Source organism: Amblyomma mixtum, chromosome 9, assembly GCF_055824585.1.
Source record: "Amblyomma mixtum isolate Tamu chromosome 9, ASM5582458v1, whole genome shotgun sequence".
NCBI lineage: Eukaryota > Metazoa > Arthropoda > Arachnida > Ixodida > Ixodidae > Amblyomma > Amblyomma mixtum.
In genome coordinates, this window is record NC_143020.1 from 115,071,751 (window position 1) to 115,096,227 (window position 24,477).

Sequence of the window (24,477 nt, forward strand, 5' to 3'; positions counted from 1 at the left end):
CCTCACAACAGAGAAATTACGCGCACTTTCTAAACTTGACTTGTATTCACTTTTTGTATAATGCTTGCTAATACTTCACTGTTCATTCCAATTCCTTATGTAATAGAGTTGTTTGAATTTGATGTCTATTGTTTGCAAACTAGCTTCGTAGTCGTGATATTTGTTGCGGGAATCTGTGCTACTCACTTTTGTCAAAGCGTCCGCTGTCAGTTATTGGGAGGTGGGGCTAGTCAAGCTACTAATGTGTAGCTTTTTTCCCACCTTCCCTACCACATCTCATGTATCAATTTTTGCTTTGTAGTAAAAATAAACTTCAAACTCAAACTTCAAACTTCGAACACACACTCTTCATATGCCTAGAACTCCAACCACCATCTCACTGGAACCTCGCAGACCTGGAAGCCTGGTTGGGAGATCGCGGTCTCTAGTTCAGAGCCGGCCTCACAGAAGAGGCTGGTGGAATGGGCGGAGAAGGTCGCCAGAAGTCATGGACTGATGGCCGCCAACCGGGATTAAGAACCAAGCCATCCAAACCTCCCCTACCTCCTTCCCTTACTCGGTTCATCAGTAAAGTTTTTTTACCTACCTACCTGTTGAAAATAAATTGGATGGGCATCAGTTCACTCGCGGCCTTCACTTGTCTCTAAGAACAGCTTTCCTTTCCTTTGATTTTTTCCGTCCTTCGTCCTGTTTTCATCGTTCGACCTTCAGTTTTCTCTTCCGTCCTAATGAGAGATTCTTTTCCATGGCCTCAGTCGTGTCTTGTATCGTGATTCCTTCGATTGCAAAACTGGACCTAGCCATCCAAATTTTCTGTACATTTCCTCCCGATCATAGCTACATGTATATACTGTGTCTCCTCCTCTCTGGATGACTTGTCCGCGTACGTACAAACACGAATCTTATAATTTTAGATCTTGTTTTATATCTTTTAACACTCTATTGTACATATTGTGGTAAATTAGTTTTTCTTTTTAGAAAAAAAAATGTCAGGGTTTCGATTCCCGACTAATTCCCCAATGTTCTTTCGAGCGCATTTAATGTACTAGGGACATTTGAGTCATGTTGCGACCTTATAATCGCCAGTTTTCTAATGTTTTAATCACTTTTCGTTTCACAGCTCCATGTGCGATGTCACGGCCCTCTCTACCAATCCGGCTTTTCTGCACCGGCGACGACGCCAACTACACCGGTTCACCGCTGAACAGGACCTGTCGTGTTAAATAAAGCCGCAGTACGGGCACTTCGTGACGTCGACGTTGCCCCCATGATGCACAGGCCTACCAGTCAACGGGCGCTGAACTGGATCCGGAACTTTCTCTGAAACACCCAACAAACACAAAACCTCCTCACAAACTCCAAAAAAGGATGGAATGTCCCAGCCCCAGTACAGCATTTATCAAACGTTTCCAGATCATACAGGCAAGACATAGAAACACAAGAAAAAGGGCAGTGCTCCCATTAAAGGTCTAGAAACGTTTTTTCGAGAGTTTTAAGCAGCAACAAAAAAGAATTAATGCATTTTGTTCCCAGAAAGGTAACTGGGTATAACGTTTTCGGGACCAATGGTTTTCAACAAGAAATAAAAATTGACAGCTCGCTCTCTTTTCTCTCTCCCTCGCGCCACAAGCTGCGGGGAGAGAAGGTTTTCCTCTTGCACTCGCCGTTTTGAGAGATGAAACAGCAGTTTCATTCGAACAGCCGAAGGAAGCGGTAAACCCCGCATCTCTCTCGGCGCATGCAATTCTCGCACGTGGGCCGTCGGCTCCATGCTGCAGGCAGGCGGCGGCGGTCTGCATTTTCATCGCGCTGTCGGCAGCGGCGATCACCAGCTTTGCCGTCTTCTAGCGTTTTCCCAGCTTGCGCCCAACTTCAACATTGTGTGGTGGTCCCTCCAGGCATCTCCGACTATCGGCACTCCTCGTTGCGCCGCTGTCTAGCAGAAGTGCGGTAATGGCCTCCCGTCGCTCGCCCGGCTTCCTCGCTGGACGGACGCCATTTTGCGCGCGCTTATTCGCGCTGCCCCAGACGTTCGAGCACAAGCCCCAGCGCACGGCAGTTCTTGCTCTCGTCACTGCGCCAACTGGGCTGTCGTGGACTTCGTAGCTACGGATTCACGGAAGTTTTCCCGCGCACCTCGGCGTGCTCACACCATTCCTTTTGGAACTGATGTCGCGGCGGCGCATCGCAAGTCCTTTGCGCAGCTCCACGGCCTGATGCCGCTGTTCGAGGCGGCGTTCGCGGCAGCGCAGTTCGCGGCAATAGGTGACTACTCGCACGAACCCTGCATTCCTCAGCGCCTCCGACGACTGCAGTACGTTGGTGGTGGCAGCGTGGCCATCTACTACGGTCTGAGGCGGGAAGGACCTTCGGAGACCCACCACTCTCTTTCTGCGAGTGCCCATGGATTATATAGCCTGCTCTACCTACTTCGCCACCGCGCAGCCGTCCTGCCGCAGCGGTATAGTTTGTGCAGTGTTCGCGTGGTTATATTGACTCTCCCCCACTGGATTGATCGTGCCTTGATCTCGACTCCCACGCTGGACTGTGCCGCATGCGCGGTCTGCCGCACCATGGATGCAGCGCGCCACCGCACGTATCTGAGCACGTTCACCTTCCCGCCTGGCTCCAAACAGTCTTATCCCCGCACTTAGTCACAAGAAAATAAAACTCCCAGGATCGTTACGAGGGTGTAACGCGTATGTTTGAGCGCTCACTGTGCTGTGAGAAGGCGCAGGACAGAAGCCTGCGTTTAATTAATGGTTTCAGCTGTTGCAGTCTTGTATTTCATCCCTGGGTTTCCGTAGGCAACGTCGTCAAGGTATTTTGGTTTATTTTAATTATTTTATTTATTTATTTATTTAAGCATATTGCAGGCCCTTTTCGCACTTTCTTTATTTTCGCCTAGTAGAACTAATATTTTTTTCTGTTTCGATAACATGCCGCTGAAGCTTGCTCCGAGTCTCTAAGCGTGAGGGGGGTTTCGACTTGAAGAAAATCCGTGACCTAAACTGAGTGTCTGCAGCGTACGCCCATCTCGTCTTTTCTTTTGTCACCCAAGTTGCTCTTTACATACGTTTGCTTTTGCGGGTGCATATCTGCTTTTGTAGCCCTTAGAATGTTCGTTTAAGGTGCATCAACTTTCAGCCTGTATTCTGTTTTACTTGCTTCATATTTCATATTTCTCAGGGCTGGAGAAAAAAGTGGCCATCATTATATGCATGGCGCTGTAGTGTTATGCACACCGTGTATTAAATGGTGCATACGTTTGCGTCTGCTGTTTGTATTCATTCAGATTTGCGCCGTTGAACGTAAGTTTTTTTCGGCACGGACTTTCAATTCGGTCTGTATTGTTTTTGTTTGACTGAAACATCAATGCATTATGATTGTGGCGGTGTATGATGCGGTCGCCGGCATGGACGACAGGATGCAATTCGTGCTAAGAGCACAGCTAGTAAACTGAAATTACTTCTGTATGGCGCTGCTATTTGCTCTTATATGGGCCAAATCTGGTGACTTTTTGAGTTCATATTTCCTTTGTGTGCAAAATGCTAGGGCATTTCACGTAAACGGATAAGTGCAGAACGGCCGAGCCAGCACGCATTCAGACGAGTGGAAAGGTGGATTACACCACCTGTAACGTACAGTCGTGAAAAATATGAATGGGGAACGCAGTTGGAGCATTCATTTATTGATTACTCCGTTATTATTTGTGACTAGCGCATTTTTTTTTCTCTCTTTAACTAGTTTTCCTCTGCGCCTACAATTTCCCAATGTCGTTGTGCAATTTAGTAGAGAAATAACCAAGAAATCTGCAATTTTCTGCGTGAAGTATGTTCCCTCTCATATTTTTCACGACTGTACGTATGCACTTGAAATTTGGCACATATGTGCGCTTGGATGCCTGCAGGCTGCACGAAAAAGGAGGAATAATTTTATTGAACCAGAGCCGAGAAATCGAGCATTAACCTTTTGGGGCTTTCTATGGGACGCACAACTTTTTGGACATTGCTGGTTGTGGGGACGTTTTTTAGATAAGTTAGGGAAAAATGAGCACCTCCTGGGGAGATTCCAGATGTCCCGATGGGTCATTTTTGGGAGATTTTGAGGAGATTTTGTGTTTGTTGGGCAGTCCATGATGGTGCAGTCAATGCTGCAGAACAACGCTTTGAATCAGGCGTGCCTCACTCGTAGTGCACAGCGCTTTCTAGTCTCGGTCGCGGCAGCCACGTTTGAAAGCGAAATGTGATCATCCCGCTCCAGTCAGTGTTGCCGGCCGTGTTTTTGGTTTAGGTTAAACTCTGTAATAAAGCAGTGGCTAGATTTGATTTCCTCACCGCCACACAAACAACTGCCCTCCTCGGACAGTACTCCATGTGTTCTGTGTCCTTTTAATTGTAACGATGAAATCGGGTTCAATTTGTAGACTGAGCGCCGCTCATGGTATCAAATTCATCGCGAGTAGCGATGGGACAGCGTTTTTAAGACTAGCCCCAGGCTTCATTAGCGCCCCAGTGATACGGGTGTGTTCGCGTTAATTTACATATCGTCCGTCGGTCAGTCGGTGATGTGCGGCTCATCAGCAGTTCTCAGAAAGACTGGAAGACCTTAAAGCTAGGTAGCAGTTAAAATAAAAGTGCGATATTCATGGAGTTTTAAAGGACGCCGCTTCACGAATATCTTCCAGCAAGAATTTTTTACATGCGTTTCGTAGAAGCTGAGTTTTCTGTAGTCAGAATCTATACAATAGCCACCTCTGAACAGAATTACGCAGCAGCATGCGATGGAAGAGGGTGCGAGCTTGAACAAGTCGCCGGAAAGGACTCGCCAACTTTCGCGCGTGATTGCTGGTTCTCTGTTGCGTGTAGAAGTGTTCATGACGAGAGAATGCAATGATTAAGCGAGTTTATGTACTTTTCTCAGGAGGTGTTTCAGAGCCCCTTTAATGCTTTGGTAACGAATTCGGCAAGTATAGACTGCTTTAACAACCGAGGCAGAGCTGCGATGGGTGGTTGGCATAGTGGCTTGAATACAGTGACTGTAGCTTGGGCGTCCGCCTTGTCTACGGGAGGTGGTTGGTTCGAAAACCACCGCCGGACAAAGATGGGTACCAGCGTTCCCTTGCCCGGCGCCCGGCTTCATTTTAGGATGGTACACACGTTCAAACATTCACGTTACACACTCATAGACGTCCTGCTATTTCTTCTTCTCGAAATGTGTCCATTTTTGGTCTTATTTAACGCACTGCGCAACCGCTGTTCGACTGACCAGGAAATGTCCGCCCTCCAGTCTACTCTACACGGAGCAAACGACGCGTGGTATGCGCTATATGCGGCCATACTGAGAGGGAGTCGTGGGTTCATGCATTGATAAAATCTGCTTTTTCCTACTTTTTAAAACTTTTTTTACAAGAAAATAGATCTTTAATGGTGAATGAACAAAGTAACTTCGCTTTTTACATACACGATGCTGCTGCAGGCGTTTCAAACTCGCGCTCATATCGGTTCTTGTCGTCTGCTTCAGTGCAATGTCGAGCGAAGAACCTTTGGCATGAATTCCTACTCAGGGATGAGTTATTCGCTGCTCTTCGAAGAAAGATGGGTACGTATGCGCGACGAGAGAAGGGTTCATGACACAGAGCGTACGCGTGTGTCTCTAATGACCTGCAGGCGATCTACTCTCATCGTGCCCTTCGATGTCAAACTGGTACTTTAGTGCTCTCGACAATATGGAAGGCAGGCTTATGTTGCGGAAGGCACTTGTATATGCCAAATCGTCCGCCAGACGTCTAATACGTTTTCACTGTCCAGAAATATCGCGATATTGGTTTTTACTTCCACAATATGTCGAAATCGCGACAACAGCAAGCGCCTCCTCGATTTGCCAAGCGCATCGGATCCAGGAATGTGACTCTTCAGGGCAGGCTCACCGTGCAGCTGTCTGTATGCAACGCTCGTAATTCTGCTGTATGGTAAAAAACGTTTCGAATATGTTCGCGAAAACCCGAAAACTCTTTTGATTTCGAACACCAAAACCATGTCATTGCCCGTATCGCTGCCCAACATTTAGCTTCATGTAGTACACTACTACTACTTTTTACGTCTATGGGTATAGTTAACATCATGCATCTCTCTATTACTTCCCGCCGTTTATCCCGAAGTGAATTTGACGATGCATCAAGTAAAATGCGTCTGGAAGGTTCCAGCGTAAACGTGAGTCGCATTTTAGCGCTTTTAATTTCTGTTTGACATTTATCGTAATTTTGCATTGGCCTCATAATGCTAATATTTGCTTGTGCAAGCGTTCTACGTCGCTTTCCGAGGCGCGGTCCTGTTCTACGCCATCTTTGTTTTTCCGCCGCTTGTCGCTTGTTCGAACGTCGGAGATGCCGACAACTTGTGTTCTATTCCGCAGTATTATTAGAAGCCCCGAAATTTGCATTCTTACACGTTTATCGAACATTCGCTTATATGTGGACTTAGCTTGACTTGCGAATTGTGCTGTCAGTATTGTACGGGTAGCGCGTGTGCACCCCCTTAGTGGCGCCGATGCTGCATTGCTGCAGTTTTCGTCGCTCAGTGTAGACTGCCTTGTGTTTTTTATGATTCCCCGCTCACATGATGGAGCTTACGCCTTCAACTGATCAAGAAACTGCAGCATTCAGTGCTGTGGCGTTTGTTTTTGTGGACTGCTGCAAGAGAGGCATGCAAGTGTGGGTTGGGTGCCAATAAACGTGCCAAAGCTGACCGCGATCACAGCTTTGACTTTTTATTACTTCACGAGTTCAGTGTTCTAATGTGCTTCTTTGACAAGGTGCAGGGTGGAGGTACACGCATAAATTTTAAAGCCACCTGGCCTCCTGTCTTTTGTCGGTGTAGTGAACGTCGCCATCAACGTGCGGTCGCGCCATCAACGTGCGGTCGCGTGCGTGTGCATGTCGGGACGGTGTGGTGACTACGTGCTGCGTTCCTACCATTCAGCCGGTTCAGAACGAACTTGCAGGGTCGTGGAAACGCGCATTGCAGTACAGCGAGTTTGGCGAAAGCATTAAAACACCAGCATCGGGTTGAGGGAATATGACGCAGAGCCTTGATTTGACTGCCTTGATTTGGCTGTTGTGACACATCATTTCGTAATTGTTGTGTGTCCTGTGTGAAGCTTCTCGAAGTGAGAGTGGTACTACGTTCACTGTGTGTAGCAGTAAGCCGGAATATCTCAGCAGTTTTTAGAATTCTCGATTGCGAATTTGTTTTTTCCTGCGCACGTTGGTGCTTTCTTGCACCAAGTGTAAATGCGCGCCTGTCGGCTTGATTCTGCAGATTCGTGCGTCTGTAGACCTTCTCATCGTGTGAAATGCACCTGTTTAACATTAGCTAGCAGTATTATGGATTTGCTGCTCTGACTTGTCAGTTTCAGTTTAGAAAATGGAACAAGTTTTTCCAACTTCAAATTACGGCATGAAAGTCTTAGGAAACTATCTCCCTAGTAGTGCGGAATGAGTCACTAGTGGGTCACCCAACCGGGCTGCTAGATAGCTTGAAGAGTCTCAAACAACCTGCACAAAGCACCGACACAAAGCCATCCACAGCATGTCCTGGTGGCTTGAGGAAATGAGTGCGATCCACTGGTGACTATCCCCAACGTCAGCATGTAGCCATGCGAAAAAAGTAGGGACATTGCATACGTCCGGGTTGGCATGAATCTGGGGTGTGCATCACATTTCAACAAAATAAAAGGACACAGAGAAGAAACGCACAATTGGAGTTTGTGTTATCTTTTCTTCACTGTGATCTTAGTGTTTCGTTGCGCTTTTGTACACATAATGAACACATTTCAGTCTAGAGTTGAAAAATGTCTAGGGTAATAATTGCCGAAGCACACTTCCTCGCTGCTTTAAAAAGTGTTGGTTGAGTTTGATATGTACAGTGGTGAGCAGCCTTGTCTAGAGCGCTTGAGCAGTGCGCACTTGGTAACAAAAACCGAAATTAGAGAGCAGCCCCTCATTGCAGGGCAAAGTTTTCGTGCCTGCTTTGTTTACGAGGCTATCTGGCGCTACTTCCGTGCAAGCGTTGCAGCTGGACCCTAGAGGCTGCCACAAAATCTGGATTTGTTTGCTAGGAAGTGCACCACCCGAGCGCTCTAGACAAGGTTGCTCACCACTGTACACCCCCCTGTCAAAGGTATACAGCCCAAGGGGTTTGCTTGTGAGGTCTGCAGCATGCCTCGTTATGCATCCTCGGCAACCGTAATCTCTCGAAAGAGAAATGGCTTTGTGTCCTCAATCCTCCCAAGGATTGGACTGCTTCATTTTGAAAAATCTAACACTTGCCAAGAAATTGAAGAACAACAGGGTAAAAACAAATGACGTTTCGGGACCCGTACGGATCCCTTGTTCATATATGGAAATGAAAAATGAATCGGCCGTGTTTATACGAGTGAAGGTTGCTGTAATGAGCATGCGTATGCTGCAGGCAGGGGCCCACGTGTCCGATTAAGCGTGTGCGGAGTTGATTGGATACTGAATGACTCTAGGAGTAGGCGGGATGATAATGATTTCTCGGTGGATATGATACTGGCTGCGTCCCAGGCGGTAATGTGACCGGTGCTTTCATGGTGATCTGCGAAGGCATTTTCCTCGGTGCGCCCCTTGCCAACGTCATTTTTATGCTCCCTCAGCCGTCTCCTGTAATCCCCCGTTTCGCCGATGTAGGCTGCGTCGCAATCCTGGCAAGGAATCTTGTATACCACCCTGGGGTATCTAGTGCCTTCTGACTTGTCTTTCACTTGCACAAATTGCTTTCTGAGCTTGTTTGTAGGCACATGACAGATTTGAATATCGTAATCACTGGAGATTGTTGCCAGTGTTTCGCTCACACCAACTCCGTAGGGAATGACGGCTTGCTTCCGCTCTTTCTTTGGTGCTGTGGGTGGATTTGAACATCGGCGTTGCTGCGAGTTTAGACTTTGCCTTGGGTAGCCATTTCTGGAGAGTTCTTCTTTTATCCCTTTTTCTTCGTTCCTTCGCGCTTGTGGGGATGAGCGTAGGCGTAGCGCGCGTGTGAAGAGCGCTGCTTGATGTGCTAGGGAGCCACGCTGTAGAAGTAAACCTCTTGGGCTGTATACTTTTGATGGGGGCTCTACCATTTTCGGAGTCAATTGCCGCCTTTCAGTTGTATAAGCTCTCAAAGTAGCTTGCTGAGTTGTGGGTTGTTGAGGCTCCATTTTTACTAGTTTTTGTCTTATTGCATTGATGAATTCTTCATGCTCATGCTTATCCCCTCTGGATGGGCGCTTTAGGCACCTTCCGTAAATGCGTGGAATAAATAACCGCTGCAACAAATGTGTGATGTGTGAAGCCGCCGCGGTGGCTCAGTGGCTATGGTGCTCGGCTGCTCACCCGAAAGACGCGGGTTCGATCCCGGCCGCGGCGGTTGAATTTCTTTGGAGGACAAATTCTAGAGGCCCGTGTACTGTGCGATGTCAGTGCACGTTAAAAAGAACCCCGGGTGGTCGAAATTTCCGGAGCCCTCCACTACAGCGTCTCTCATAGCCTTAGTCGCTTTGGGACGTTAAACCCCATAAACCAAACCAAACCAAATGTGTGATGTGTGTCCTTGTGTCCCTGAAGCATCAACAAAGCAACACTTATTCTGCGTTGTTGAACAAACCAACTAGCCCAAAGTACTCAGCTGGTAGGCATCCAATTGAGTTTCATCATGTCGCGCCATCTATGGTGTCAGGTGTGGTCGCAGCCCTTGGGGCCCATGGAGGAGCCCACCCTAGAGCTGCTGGCTCTACAGCCTCATGAACCCGGTGATGAAGAAGCAGCTACACTGCCACCCGGCACCCTGGTGCACATTGATGGTGACACACTGGTGGCAGTCGTTGAAGGGGGCCAGGCAATCACCGCAGCCTCTGAAGAGACGGGACCACGTGAGTACACCTCAGGAGATGGGGATTATTTTTGAGATGCAGGCAGTGTTTGAGAACTGATCACAGTTGCTTTGACTGTGCCTTGTAGTTAGGAGTGCCTTGTAGCCACATAGTTGTGTCTCTGCAGTAAAAGACCGGTATGATTTAAAACCTTGACAGGTAGCGAGCTATCATGTGCTTCTCAAAGGGAAACTGCATAGGTTTTAGAAGTCAACGAGTTTAAGAGGGTTGAATGTGTGAAACTTGCAGGTAAGGCATGTGAAGTCTTTTTGCGCTAGCACTTGAAATAGTGAAGTAATCGCCGATTAAAATCTGGACGCCCTTCAAGCTTCTCTGCAGCGCACAACGCCAAAGGGGTGGGGGTGGGGGGGGGCATGATGACATCATCAAAGGTATCGGCGCATTTCTAATGCATTAACGCCTGCTTTGAAGGAAAAAACCAACGCTGCTGAATATAAACCCTGCCGCGTCTAACAAGTCAGGGCAGGGGGTGGCTGACGACAGCAGTAATTTGAAATCATACCTTCAGTGACATCACGCTGTATTTCCCTGCAATTCTCCGGTGCATTGAGGAGAAGCGCAAAATTCAATCGTCGATTACGTCACTATTTTAAATGCTAGGGCAAAAACACTTGGCATGCTTTACCTGGAACCTATATAAATTTGAATCCAGAACTTCGTCATGGATTCTACTCAGAGGCAGAAGCTTTTATGTTGTCAGCATGCCAGTCGTGCAACTGTTATGCGCGGACTTTTCATATGCATGAGGGTGCATGGGAGTCAGTACGTGATGGGGGCAATCATGTGCTGAAGTGTACTAGCGGAAAATGAATTACGGGAACGTGGCCTACCCTGTTTGGCTGTGCAGAGCTTGCCGAGCTGGATCTCTCGAGTCTGCTCTCTGTGGAGGAGCCCGAAGAGGATGTACTGCAGAAGGCGTTGCTCCAGGCCGACACAGTGGTCACAGGTAGGGTGCAATCTGACTGATGCCTGCGTAGTGACTCACTGCAGTGCTGTTTGTTTTCCAGTGCATACTGTGCATTGTTGTTAATTGGCTTGCTGGTTTATTCAAACTGACTCTTTATTCCTTTTTTCGTCGATTGTATTAGAAGGACTTCCATTAACTCGCGCTCTGCATGGTTCAAACTAACTTTCGATGCCGTTCGAGTTGAAATTATCAAGAGTCGACTATATTGAGAAGTGGAGAAGGGGGGTGTTTATCATTCTGGGTCCTCGGCATCATAGTTGGGGTGTCCCTTTCATTGCTGTCAGATGCTGCTGAACATGTCTGTCTGCCATAGAGAGCATGAATATATTTTGCCTTAAACTGTTCATGTGCATGCTTGCAAGCAGTAATTACATATGTTGCAGTGCAAATCAGCGTCATGAAAGATGTGACACATGCGTGTTGCCGGTTGTCTCGCCAGCCACCAGATGCCACCAGCATGCGGATGGCTGTCCAACTGACTCTGTCACACTGTTGTGCACTGTTGTGTCAGTGTGTGTGCACATGCAGGCTCGCCCACTTCTAAGGTGAACACGTATGCTCCATGTGTTGGAGAGAGAGAGTAAGGTTTTATTGCATGACCAAATTCCGGGTTGCCGCTTGGGCAACAAGCAGCGGCCACTGTCGGGCTTAGTGCAACAGGAGTGGCCCACCTCTCACATGAATAATAGCATATGATTAGGGGGGGGGGGGGGGGGGAGGAGGAGATGATAGGAACAAAATGTGCTTGTATTGTAGGCTCCACATACTTGGTAGTGGGGGTGGCCAGGGAACTTGAGTATGTGATGCTTGTAGAGATCACAATGTAGGTAATCAGTATGCTTTGCACTGTATTGTGAAAATCAGTTTGCATTGCACTGTGGTTGCAAAAGGTTGTTTCTGTGTAGTAGGCATCACGGAGTGGCTTCTTGAGGTGACATGCACTTGCTTCTCGGCGTTCGGAGTTCCTCCCTGGATCCATGTTGCTGGGTACATGCAGTATGATGGCGCGGGGTAGATGGTCTCAAATTGGCCGAGAACCGGGGATTGCTAAGAGTCGCGACATGCTGTATCCAACTGTTCCCAATATGGCACAGCCGTGACAGGAGGCGGTCAAGCAGTGGCACTAAGTTCCATGATGTCCGGCGATCTTCTCCTCTAGTTTGTTGTGCAGGGCAGTCTGTTGAATTATATAGTCAGTGGCGTGTGCCAGAACACCTAGTTCTATACGTGAGTTTATGTAGATGGCCGTTTAAGTTTTGTTTCAAGGTAAGCTTGCATGACTGGCTCGGGTGATGCATCTTAGCATGTCATGGAGGTTACTTATTTGTCAGAGGATTATTGATTTCTGCACCATACTTTTGGCCAGAAAAAGCCAAGAATGCAAGTGTGTGCCTGGCATGAAATAGGGAGGTTATTAATTCTCAGAGCAGCCAGAGAGCAGTCGGCCCTTTAACTTGCACTACTTACATCGTACATCACTCAGCTGCCTTTGCGCTTTACCTCCATTGAAACTTGGCTGCCGCAGCCGTGTTCGAACCCAAGTACTCCAGCTCAATAGCCAAGGTCCGTAACCACTGAGCTTCACGGCGGGTCAAAGGGATGAGTTGATGCCCTTGTTGAGTTCATGGGGGAGGAGCTGAATAATAGATTTGTGGATTGGTGAACTGTGAGGGCGAATAGAGAGTGTTTTGTATCTGGCTGAGACATTCAGTGTAAGCTGAACTTTGACTACTGCATGGCATTGGTTCGCTTGACCCAGAGGCTTCAGAAGAGTTGCTATACGCGAGCTATGTGCAGCTGGCTGTTCAGGGTATCACAGAGGGACAACCAGTTTTTTGATGCGAGGTAATCAGCATAGGCTTGACACTCTTGGGTAAGATTGTGCCTGTGCTTCTGAAGTGAGTCATTAATTTTGTTATTTTGCTATTTGTGGGCCTGTGTAAAACGTTTTTCTCAGAAGGGTGGTCTCCATGTATTGGAGATTGGTGAACTAATGAGCAAGCATTCAGACAGCTTGGTTAGCTGCCAAGGATTGCGCACTTCTTGCACGTGCACAGTAATATGGACGTCGCTCTTGTGGGTGACACTTAGCGGAGCTGTGGTATAACTTCACCAGGCACTCCTGTGTTCACCTTAGAAGTGGATGACCTTGTAGTTCATATATGCCTGTGTGTTCCCATCAGTTCATATACTTGCACACTTATGTATAGACTGTGTACTCTGTGTATGTGCTGCTTGTAAAGAAATGCAGACAATTTTGTTTTGTTAGAGGGAAAAAAAAAAAGAAAGGACTCTTTGAAGATAATTTGGGGAGAAAGACAACCATTTGAACAGCTGTGCTACTGCATATGTATATAATGCAGGGGGAAAAAAATTCCAGTTGAACACTGGTGCAGTTCTGTGCCTGTGGCAGTCAGATGCCATATTGTAACTGTATGCCATGCTGTGGGGTACAAGTGATAACTTCAGAGCTCTTCATCATAGTTTGAAAGGCTCACCATTGATGGTGACATTTGACATCACTTGTGAGGACCCTTCAGAGCTTATTGATCATAACATTTGTGAAACTCCACTTTGGAGCCCAGTTATTACCAGTGGAAACTTTGCAGAAGTCAGCAGATAGTGGCGCCATCTATAGGCGTAGCCGTCAGCTATCGGTAGCACCCTGCAACTTTTATTCCTCTAAGGTGCTTGTGTTTTGAGCCGTGCTAAGCAGTTTGTATGAATTACCAGGTACCAGTGACGTGACATTATGCTCACCCACGAGTTTGAGAGGTTGAGGTAGAGGTTGTTGCAAGCTGCTGGGGGGGGGGGGGCAGCCTTGCGGATTCTGCCGGCAATTGCTCCACCGTAGTGACACTTAATTGCTAAATAGGGTCCACAAATCAGGCGCATACCTGAGACCTGACTGATCTACCTAGCTGTAATTACAATCACCCATAACAGTCAACAGCTAATTCCCGCTGTCAACATATGGAGTCCATCACCTCCGAGTTTGGGTCCATTCAGACTGCCTTATTTGTATACATAGTCCTCAGGAAAGCTTCACGACTGGCATTATCAAAGGTCTCTGGATATCCTGTGCTCCCCTACTATATTGGGAAGACGAAGAAACCCCCTCCATATGCCTTCCGGCCTCATAGACGGGTGAAGAGGGTATGCAGCCGTTTCCCCCTCGTTCTTTTGACAGCATGTCTGTGTTGATGGGTCATATGCAGAAGAGGCCCCTCAGGAGGAGCCAGAGCCGGAGCCGGAGCTGCAGCCACAGCCAGATGTGGAGGCTCAGCAGCAGGATCAGCAGCAGCAGCAGCAGCAGACGGTGGTGATCGACACGAGCAGCCCGATTGAGCTGTGCCAGAATGCGCTGATCGTGGTGAATGGCCAGCGGTGTGTGCTGCAGCAGGACGCTGCCACGGGCCAGGTGTTGGCCTACCCCATCCGAGAGCCCAAGCGCAAGCGTGGGAGACCCCGGTGAGTAATGCAGGACCAGGAAGGAAGATTGAGCACAGAGTATGTGGGATTAGCAATGGATTAAAGCTGAAAGGATTAGCTCGTGCAAAGGTCTCTAGGAGTCACCCCGGTGTTTCAGAAAGGGCAGTTTCACTTGTTTGTCTGTATTAAATTGAACTTTAGTAAGCAAGCTGTGATTAAGGAAAATGATAAGAAGAACTTCAAGAAACTGGAAGAGGGTAGAGTGGGTCAGGGAACAAATGTGTGTTCAATCGTATTCTAGTTGAATCAAGAAGAAATGGGCATGTCAGGGCATGCAATGTAAAGGCAAGGTAGCCAATGGCCCTTGAGGCTGACATAGTGGATTCCAAGATAAGACAAGTGTAGCAGAGGGCGACAGATGAGATGGGGAACTTTGTGGAGATAAGGTGGCCGCAGCTGATGTAGGACAGGGTTAATTGGAGGGGTATGGCAGAGAGGCCTTTGTCTTGTAGTAGATGTAGTTTGGCTGATGGTGATGTATCAGTGCGCACGTGTGTTTTGTGAAAACCGTTTTATGGAAACGTTCATCTTAGCACGACAGTTAAACTTGGATGTAACGAGCCTCCATGTGGCGAATTCCTCGATACTACAAATTTTCTCAATTACCCCAACGCCGCCCCCATTGCAGTGCATGTATTTGAAAACTCCACGTAATGAAGCTGTTGTGACAGTTTACCTTGATATAACATACTCATTGCGCCGGTTATCTGTCAGTTGGGGCTGAGTTATTTGGAATGGGGCTTAACCACACAAAAGTTTGATGGTAATAAATTACGAACTGACATGAGAGGAATGTTTACGATTGTGACCGCAGTTGACTCGTCAACGCGGCAGTCTCCGCTGCTTTCGGTTTTGGAGCTTCGCATCATGTAACAGTACAACAGTTCGTACTCAAAACCGACGAGAAATAACTGGAGCGAGAAAACACAGGACGAGCAGTGCGCGCTCATTGCTTGCGTAATTCCGGCACCGATAAGTCTCGCATCTAGGAAGTGGGGACAGCGCAGCATGACTGCGAGCTGTCCCCTGAAGTCTGAAGTGGTGCACCCGACACTCCTGCCTCCCCCACTTTCTCCACCCCACTCGTAGCGCTATAAGCGCGATTGCGAAACGTTTCTCTGCAGCTATGACTTCTGCACATGACTTCTGCACATGACTTCTGCACATGACGAAAGCCTGGATGAAAAGAAAAAAGCCGCCACCATCTGGAAGACGTTGAAGTAACAAGCGTTAGCTGTTTGGTTTACTAGAATTGACATGAATAAGATGTGAGATGTGCCGTTTTCTAGTTGCTGCCACAGATGGCGCTGTGGTCTCAAGGTGGTAGCAGACCCCACGAATCTCGAAATGTGATGTGTAAGAGCTAACGCTCCTAAAATTGCAGTCTTGTTTCAATTTCATTGTGACCCGGTCTAACTGCAACACAGTAAAACATAACTGCCATTTGTTTGTTTGTACTACAGGAAGGTGGCACTCCCTACCTCGGAGCAGGAGCTGCCGCCGGCTCCGATGGAAGAAGTCCAGCCGGAGGAGCCGCCTGCCATGGAGGAGGAAGAGGATGGTGACACGGGAATGATGGAAGTCGTCACGGAAGGTTGGATGCTGCTGTCATCAATGTGTCACTGTGCTAAGCTAAGAGAATGCACAACGCTGGTGCAAACAAGCACATTCTCCAGAACAGAATACAGTGAGGTACAGATGCTAGTGTACTTACCCAAAGAGATTAGGGTGCACTTTGTATTGGCGATTTTCGTGAAACCGATGACGCACAGTGCCAGATTCATGAACTGGTCTGTGTAGGATTGATGCGTTCAGAACTGCGTTGTTTGCTACTTTGCGTTTGTGGTTTGCAGGTACATTTGATACGTCAAAGTTTCGCTGTAAAAATTAGGACTGAATACATAAAATTGCGCTTCTAATTTTGTTATTCACCCGTCTTTGAACATAAATTCTCTCTTATCCATGTGTCAACTATCTGCCGCTTCAATCTCATGATGGACGTTTTGAAAGGCTAGCCAGCAATCGCTTCCTTGTAATTCATTTATGTCCCTACACTATCAAGTAAAAGATTATTCTTTGGCTCGTAGGAGGTTGCCACTGTTAACAAAGAAGCATAAGTCATTTATGTAATTCAAAAACAAGCATGATTCTAAATAGGCTGACCACAAAAGTAGTGCCTCCCTGATGCTGCCATGTTGGATCAGTGTGGTAACCTCTCTAGGTGGGGACATGAAAATCACCAGTTATACGTGTGCAGAAAGCTGAATGGAATACTAGACAAACAGTAGTCTGAAAGTGTGCGGCCAATGTGTGGCAGCCCCGTAGTGCACTTTTGATAGCTGGACACTTTTTCTCCAGCTTTACCACCCTTACAGCTAAGCTTAAGGCTGGGTATTTTTATTTTGTTTACACGGTACTGCAGGCCTTTTCTTTAGGTTCTAGCAGGCAGGTTTTAACCCAAACATGAGTCATTTTGTCACCTTTTCTCTTCATCAAGCTGTGAATTACCACACAGAATCCATTTGTATGGAGGCACTAATCTATGGACCACCTTCACGTTTGTCAACAAAAGTATCCTGATGTCACTGTAGGCAAAAAATGAGCGAAAATTAATTTGGCAGGGTGCATGAATGCTGTAAAATATTTTCTCGCGGTATTTTTTCCTTTTCTACCGCAATAAGATGCATGTGAGCCAACGCGTTCACACTTCAATAGGCATGCCTACATTCGTTAGGTGGACGGCCCAAAGAGAAAATAAAATTAATATTGCCCTGCCTACAAGGCATGCCAACGGAGATCAGTGTGTGAATGTGCTGTACGCGTGTAGGCAGCTCGCTGTAGGCTTGCTGCCGGCATGTCTAGAGCACCCATGCAGTCTGCTACCACATCATGATGTCGAATTGGGATGAAAGTTTACTAGAGGATTGACTTCTTATTCAGTAGTTTTGTTCTGTGTACAGTGGCATGAGACGTGCGAAAATCCTATGAAGGACATGAAATTGGTTACTGTTTCAAGTTTAGGACAATAGAATGCCTCGGAGATTTACGGTGAAATGTTTACATCAGTGAAACTGCAATTGGCCGTAGATGGAGCACCACCATCTGAGCACTTTTCTTTGGGAAATTGAAATCTAAGCTGAAAATTGCCTGAAATCTGGAAGAAGAAAATTCAGAGTGAGTTCAGGTACTTTGTTTAAACAGCGACATTTCTGTCATTCCTAGCTGAAAGATTGGAAGCTGAAATGTAGTTTCTTGTAACCCATGGAAATGACTTTAGGGAGCAGTCTTTGGCTTAGGCACTCAGTGACCTTTGTGCTCTGTGTGCAAACAAGTGAAAGAGCTAGGGGTGTGCGAATAGTGGTTTTTTGATTCGAAGCGAATTCGAAGCGAATAGCGATTTTGTTCGAATAATTTCGAAGCGAATAGTTCGAATAGTACTTCTGGCACTAAAAAGAGGCTGAGTGACAGTAGGCATTTCCAAAACCATTTATTTTCCCAACACACGATGCCATTACACACTGCACTGAGGCTTTATTTAAAACTACACTTCAAAATTTTAACGCCTGGAGTGAAGAACAATTTTTACTGGCAATTTATACTGGAAGAACAATTTTTACATTCCCAGACTAGCATATTCCCTCAAGCAAGAATGGAAGCGGCTGTACAAAACTCTAGCGCCGCAAGCGAAACGTCATTCGCACCGCTCGCGCGTCCTGGCAAAATTGTCCCCGGTAGTACCTCCCAGCAGCACTCAGCATCGCGCTTCCATCAAGAATGCTCTCAGCCTCCAACGTATCAGAGTGCCCGAGTTGCGGCGACGGACGGAGTTCGGCACACCACCGAAGATGGCTCAATGCCCTGATTACGGCGGCGGCGTTCCGTTCCCATCAACGCGCAAGCAGTCAGAATAGCAAGAAAAGACGCCAGTCGTAGATGCCGAGCGTTAACGGCAGTAATCCTCCACGGGTGCACAATAAGCTTAGCGTTATCACACGCTAAATGCGCCCTTCCCATTGACTGATGTAAGTATACACTTCGGCGACATCGAGTCCCCGCGCTGCCGCTGAATTTTTCGCGCCTCCGCCGGTAATATGATGGCTTGCTTGAAAGCTGCCGAGAACGGTCGCTCATGTTCCATACGCATGATTCGTCACCTGACTGGGTGAAGCGATAGCGCGGTAGGGCTGCGTGTTTATCTTCGCATCTGTCCTATCTGGTAATCTTTTCCGCAACTCTAACGGGAAAAAAAATTGAGAGGTCGTGGAGCGGGCGGGCCCGTGCTTATCTGATTTTCCAGCCAGGCTTCGGTGCTTATCTGATTTTCCAGCCAGGCTTCCGTGCTTATCTGATTTTCCAGCCAGCGTCTGCTGCGGCGGACGCGGTTGTTGGGTTGTGTGACGCGCGTCTTTTTTCTTTCTTTCCTCTTATCTTTGAACTCTCCGCTATCTGCACGTGGCAGTGGTGGTGGCTCGGCTAGAGCCAGTCGGCAGCACTTTCCTTTTCATCCTTCGCTCAGTCGCAACAACAGCAGTAAACTGAGGTTTCTTGTTTTGAAGCTTAGACGACTGATGGTTGTGCTCTTCCTTCTTTGCGTCTGCCTCGACACGGTGGCAGCGACGCGGCTTATGGCAGCCTTAGTGGGGAGGCTCGGAGACGGCCAGAACGCAGGATCTTCTGCAAGAGCGCGTCGCCCTCACCTTTATTTCGTTTGTAGCTGGGTTCGCACCCCGACCTGGTTGTGATTCGTGTATTGACTGACCCCCGAGCGTTGAAAGCGCGATAAAAAAAAGCCATCCATGCGGCAATACTCGGAACTGAAACCACATAAAGCAAGCGGGCAAGCGCCCCAGAAACACTATTCGCGCGAGGCGAATACTTCGAAATTTCGAGTACCGAGAATTCGGTTCGGAGCGAATATCGAATACCGTGCTATTCGATCGAATATTCGAAATTATCGAATATTCGCACACCCCTAGAAAGAGCACAAATGGCCGTCTTTCACCACTGTTGCTGACTGGCGTAGCGAGTGGCTAAATGCGATGTTGCACCGTTGCAGATGGCGCCCTTGTGCGCAGGAGCTGTCGGCGACGAAAGGTGGCCCGCACCATGCAAGGTGAGCTCAGATGTTCTACAATTACTGTAAGAAGTTGGGCTAGTTGGGCTAGTGTTGTAGTCTTCTTCCCTTTGTCTTTGTCTTTTTGTGCTCGTTAGCCATGAATGTTCAACGGTGTCTGTGTTGCTGAATTCTCTTATGGCCTGTTAGGTGAAAATTCCCTCACAGCTTGCATTGTGCAATGCAGACTTGATGGACTTCTTGTTCAGTGCCGGGGAAACCCAGAAGTCCTTTCTTTCCTATTTGCAACTGAGTCAGGAAGAGGTCATTCAGGCATTGAGGAGTTCACGGTAGAGTTCACAGTAAGCCTAGCTACATTTTGTGTCTGTAGCATATGCAATGCGCTGTAAAGAAACGGGCCACAACAGATCCATATCCGCACTATATGGTCCTGAATTTGTTTCCATCACTGTGGAAGTTTTCAGTGGGTATTCATATCATACTGTGCTGTAGGACGAACTTAAGAAAGACCAGTTAACACACAGTGATAGAGCTTAGTGGTGATCATGGCTGTTATTTGTGCCTGCGTGCAAGAGTGCCTGTGTAGCGCATTTAATGCGTGGCATCTGTTTTAACGCATAATGTGAAGCTGCATTTGGATTTGCTTCTTGCGTTTGATGCATAGCATTCTATGATGGGTGAAGTCTTTGCTTCTAAGTGTATAGCTGAGTATTGACTGTGTTGTGCAGACTACCACCTGAGCGAAGGAAGTGAGAGTGAACCAGAACCTGAACCAGAACCTGAAGAACACCGGCGACGCGGTCGGCCGCCCAAGAACTATCACGAGGAGGACCCTTTCTGGAAACGTACGTACATAGAAAGTGTTTTGCAAGGAAACAAAGTCTTTTGTGTGGACCTGAATATGAAAGGGCACTGACTACAGTGACAGAATATGCCTAAAGAAAGAGTTAGCTGTCTGATGGGGCAGTTTCATGAACAGCTCCGATCACATCGAGGTCACTTGCATGGCGGAAGTGGTAGAATCTCGGGACCGTAAACAGAAGTGTTCTCATCCATGTGTTGCATTTTTGAGGTTGGTAATTTTAGCACAGTTTATGAAATTTTTTTCAGCGTTTCTTGTCTTTGCTACTGTGAAAATCGCTGCTGCTTCTTTTATTGCCTTTCTGACTCTTGAGGCAGGCTGGCCTAAAGAGACACTGAAGACAACTGAATCTAGTGATGGCTCTCGATAAAAATTTGTGCTCTAGCCCATTTTGACTGCGTTGACGTTTGTCCTGTTACAAAAGACACATTTGTCACCGAGGAAATTGGATTTAACCGTTTGCAGCACTTGAACTTTCAAAAAAAAATTTTTTTCAGACCGTCTAGAGCTGTTTAGTGAAGTGAATGATGTTGGCAATGCTTGAAATCCGTGCTTGACAGAATGGTAGGGGCATTTCTAAATGGATCGCTTTTCATAAACAAGAAATAAAGATGGACGTTGCAAGTTCTACGATGCGCCTGGGAAATGCTGTCTTGTACTGCAACTTTTTTCTTCTCTCACTCAGTGGAAAATTTTTTTAAAGGACATTGTAGCTGAGTTTTTGTTGCGGAAACTGCTTTGGATCATAAAGAAAACAATTAATTGAGAATAAATGCATATTTTTGAAGAACATGGCTCAAATTTCATGAGTGTGCGGGTGTGCAGCATGTGTGAATTCATAACGTTTTCGACCCATTCATGCTATTTTTGTGAAATAAGATGTACAGAAATTGCACACAAACTTTCAGATGTTCTTGAGAGTAGAACGTAAGGCATGTCTGAAAGGGTCACGCGCCTTCCAGCCAATTGATTCAAATTCTTGACATCCTCACTGACAAGTGTGAATTGCCACCATTTTGAAATGAATGCTGGTGTAATATAACCTCCGGGATGTAATATAACCTCCGGGATCCGTACCAAAAAATCGGTGTAGATGCATGCATTTCACTTGTTTACTTGTGGGATCATTCGGTGATGGCAACACTTGCATTCGTTGTTTTGGTCTTTTCTAGGTTATAACAGCTCTGTTTTCGGTAAGAATGGTCTTTTTTGTGATTAGAACACGGTACCCCATCAAGGTGGGCCAACTTCTATTTGTACTCAGTGTTGCATTAAAGTGATACAGTGAATTGAAATGGCGAGGCAGTGATTGTATCGTAGTTTTTATGTGCCTCGCATAACCTGTACTGACATTTATTGTTCAGCTGCTTTACACGTCTTCCACTGGTTTACATGTGATGAACGCGTGAGCACCGTGAGTCACTGCAGACTTGTTTATTCGAGCGCCGGTAACTGGATAGAGAATGAACAGGTCCTCCGGCGGCGGAGGGGCGCTTCACTGCAGCGCTGCGGTGGGCGGCCATATTGGGCTGTTGAAACCGAAACCAAAACAGCATGAAAGAAGAAATTCAGTTATAAATTGCTGACCGGTTGCAGGTTAATACCACCAAGTAATTCATGTATATTAACTCTTGCACATCACTACAGTAACAAGTAACTAAAAATTTGGCATTTATACTCGTTTGAACAAAAGGAAACATAAAAGGGGAACTAATGGGGAACAGACAAAACTGAACTGTACTCTATAATTCTATCTGCCTTTCATAGATGCTACGCTCCTGGTATGCTTCTCTATAATGTTTCTCTGTAATGCACTAAGGTATTTGTTTGGGCTAGTCAGCACATTGTTAAAACTGAAGGCACAGCACACAAAGGACAGGACTAAGGCAGAGACAAAACACAGCGCTGACTTGCGACTAAAAGGCTTTATTGCTCGCACGCAATAAATAGGCGAAAAAGGAGCACAATCAACAGATACAGCAGCATCAGTGATGATTGTCAAAAAAACACAACAAACAAAGCACACAATCGCACCCTACACTATCTTAACAGTTAAGTACGCCAGTGTAGGTGGTTTTACCCCGCTCCGTGTTCACTGGTGCTGAACAAATGTTGCAGGAAATGCTGGACGCCGGCGAGCGCGTGGCCGGAAGCGTGACGGAGCAACGGCGTCATCCAGCAACCCGATGCAGGCCTTCCTGGTGCAGATGGCTGACGGGCAGACACTCATGATGCAGATTCCGGCGGCAAGCATTCCGGCGGGCATGGACCTCCACCAGGTGGCGCAGAATATCGCCACCAGCCTCAACGCAGCTGCAGCCGTGAGTCTGGCCAGAGCAGTGCGGCCGACCTTTGCTTTTAATATATGTATTTTTTATATTTGATATAGACATGGCGATGTGCAGTTCATTGTTGCAAGACGATCTTAACTGCACAAAATCACACCTGGGCAAAAATAAAGGTGCATACGATATAGGCTGACACAGGTCCGCAGACTTTTGTATTATACTATTTTTATCCTTATCTTTGAACATGACGCAGCTGCATAATTCCGTTCTCTCAACAATACTCTACCCCAACTTCCGGTTTTTTCCCTCCCAGTTTGTCTGACATCTTTCACAATAACAATTTTGGCTCGAAACTATAATGATATAACCTAAAAGGTAACGCACACCCAGGGGAAAAGGTAAATGATTTGTGTGAGGTGGTAAAATTTAAACTGCAGCTCTCCACTGCAGCCCCTTTCATAGCCCACGTGAAGCTTCCGAAGGTTCAGCACCACTTACTGCGCCATACCATTGTGTGCTATTGATTCTTGGTGTAAAAAAGAAGGGAAAAAGTTGCGTGGAGCAAGGGGATTTCAAGTGCTGTCTTACACATTCAGAAACACAAAAACGCAAATTATCTCTATTTGGCTCTGGGTTATCAACATCATCATCATCAACCTGACTACGCCCCGCCGCAGTGGCTCAGTGGTTACGGCGCTCGGCTGCGGGCCCAAAAGACGCGGGTTCGATCCTGGCCGCGGTGGCTGAATTTCGACGGAGGCGAAATTCTAGAGGCCCGTGTACTGTGCGATGTCAGTGCACGTTAAAGAACCCCAGGTGGTCTAAATTTCAGGAGCCCTTCACTATGGCGTCTCTCATAGCCTGAGTCGCTTTGAGACGTTAAACCCCAATAAACCAATAAACCGATCAGCCTGACTACGCCCACTGCAGGTTAAAGGCCTCTCCCAGGTCTCTCCAATTAACCCTGTCCTTTGCCAGTTGCGGCCACCGTACAGGTCTGACCGCCTCCTTGGTCAGTTGCTCCGCAGCCACTGGGGACTGAGGGCCGAGGGTTAATTGGTTTGTTCATAGAAGGGTGCGGCCAAGTACTACACCAGGGTGGGCAAATCCTGTTCTGGTGAGGAAGTGCATTGTCGGTTCTCGTCACCACGATTAGGCTGCACCCCAGGCAGGGCAGTATCACTGGCAGAATAGAATCATGTGACGCAGGGTTTAATGTACTTGCGTCCTGAAAGTCAGTCTGTTTTGGTGAACCACGCAGCAACAAGCCCTGTCGGGAGGCTGCCTGTCAGGCGAAGGAGGAGCCGCAACTCCCGTCCTCGTAGCGCTTCAGGGAGCCGGCTCGGACGAGCTGCAACTACAGCAGCTGGAACCACAACCGCTGCCACAACCACCGTCACAGCCAGCCAAGCGCCGGCCAGGCCGGCCACGGAAGAGGCCTCTCACGCCACCTCCAACACCGCCAGCTCCTCCGACGCCACCGGCTGAACCTGTTGCGGGTGGTCCGACGGACGTCCAGACGGATGGTCTGCCAGTTGTTCTGCCAGATGGGGCCACAGAAAACCCAGCGGAGGTGGCTGACGTTCCGGCCGACAGCGGCACGGAGGCTGCTCAGAACTCAGCCGCGGTCGTGGCTCAGAGTCTCGAGGACGCCGTGGCTCAAGTGCTGGGTCCAGCTCCGGCCACGGAAGGAGAGGATCTTGCCCCTGTACAGGTGGGGCGCCCCTTTGCGTAAAACTGAAATCTTCAGACTGGCTCAAGGAGACGCTGAGAACAGTTGCATCCAATTTTTGTTCTGAGCAAAAATCGATTCTACGGCTGTTTCTGCCTGCATTAAACA

At 47.5% G+C, this 24,477-nt stretch overlaps 1 protein-coding gene and 1 long non-coding RNA gene across 3 annotated transcripts in view; both read left to right on the forward strand.

Annotated features, from left to right (window-relative positions):
- Positions 1-3,271, forward strand: part of LOC149330854 (uncharacterized) — an 83,366-nt gene extending 80,095 nt beyond the window's left edge. Inside the window, exon 3 of the long non-coding RNA XR_016285738.1 lies at positions 1,121-3,271. This is a non-coding gene — a long non-coding RNA (uncharacterized LOC149330854). The remainder of the gene's footprint in view (positions 1-1,120) is intronic.
- Positions 3,272-6,122: 2,851 nt separating this feature from the next.
- Positions 6,123-24,477, forward strand: part of LOC149330855 (uncharacterized) — a 44,769-nt gene continuing 26,414 nt past the window's right edge. For both annotated transcript variants that reach the window (XM_089561558.1, XM_089561559.1), the window contains exons 1-9: positions 6,123-6,212; positions 9,741-9,933; positions 10,802-10,900; positions 14,140-14,392; positions 15,877-16,007; positions 19,470-19,526; positions 20,216-20,332; positions 22,468-22,670; positions 23,899-24,351. In XM_089561558.1, coding sequence (XP_089417684.1) covers positions 6,123-6,212; positions 9,741-9,933; positions 10,802-10,900; positions 14,140-14,392; positions 15,877-16,007; positions 19,470-19,526; positions 20,216-20,332; positions 22,468-22,670; positions 23,899-24,351 — 1,596 coding nt within the window. The remainder of the gene's footprint in view (positions 6,213-9,740; positions 9,934-10,801; positions 10,901-14,139; positions 14,393-15,876; positions 16,008-19,469; positions 19,527-20,215; positions 20,333-22,467; positions 22,671-23,898; positions 24,352-24,477) is intronic.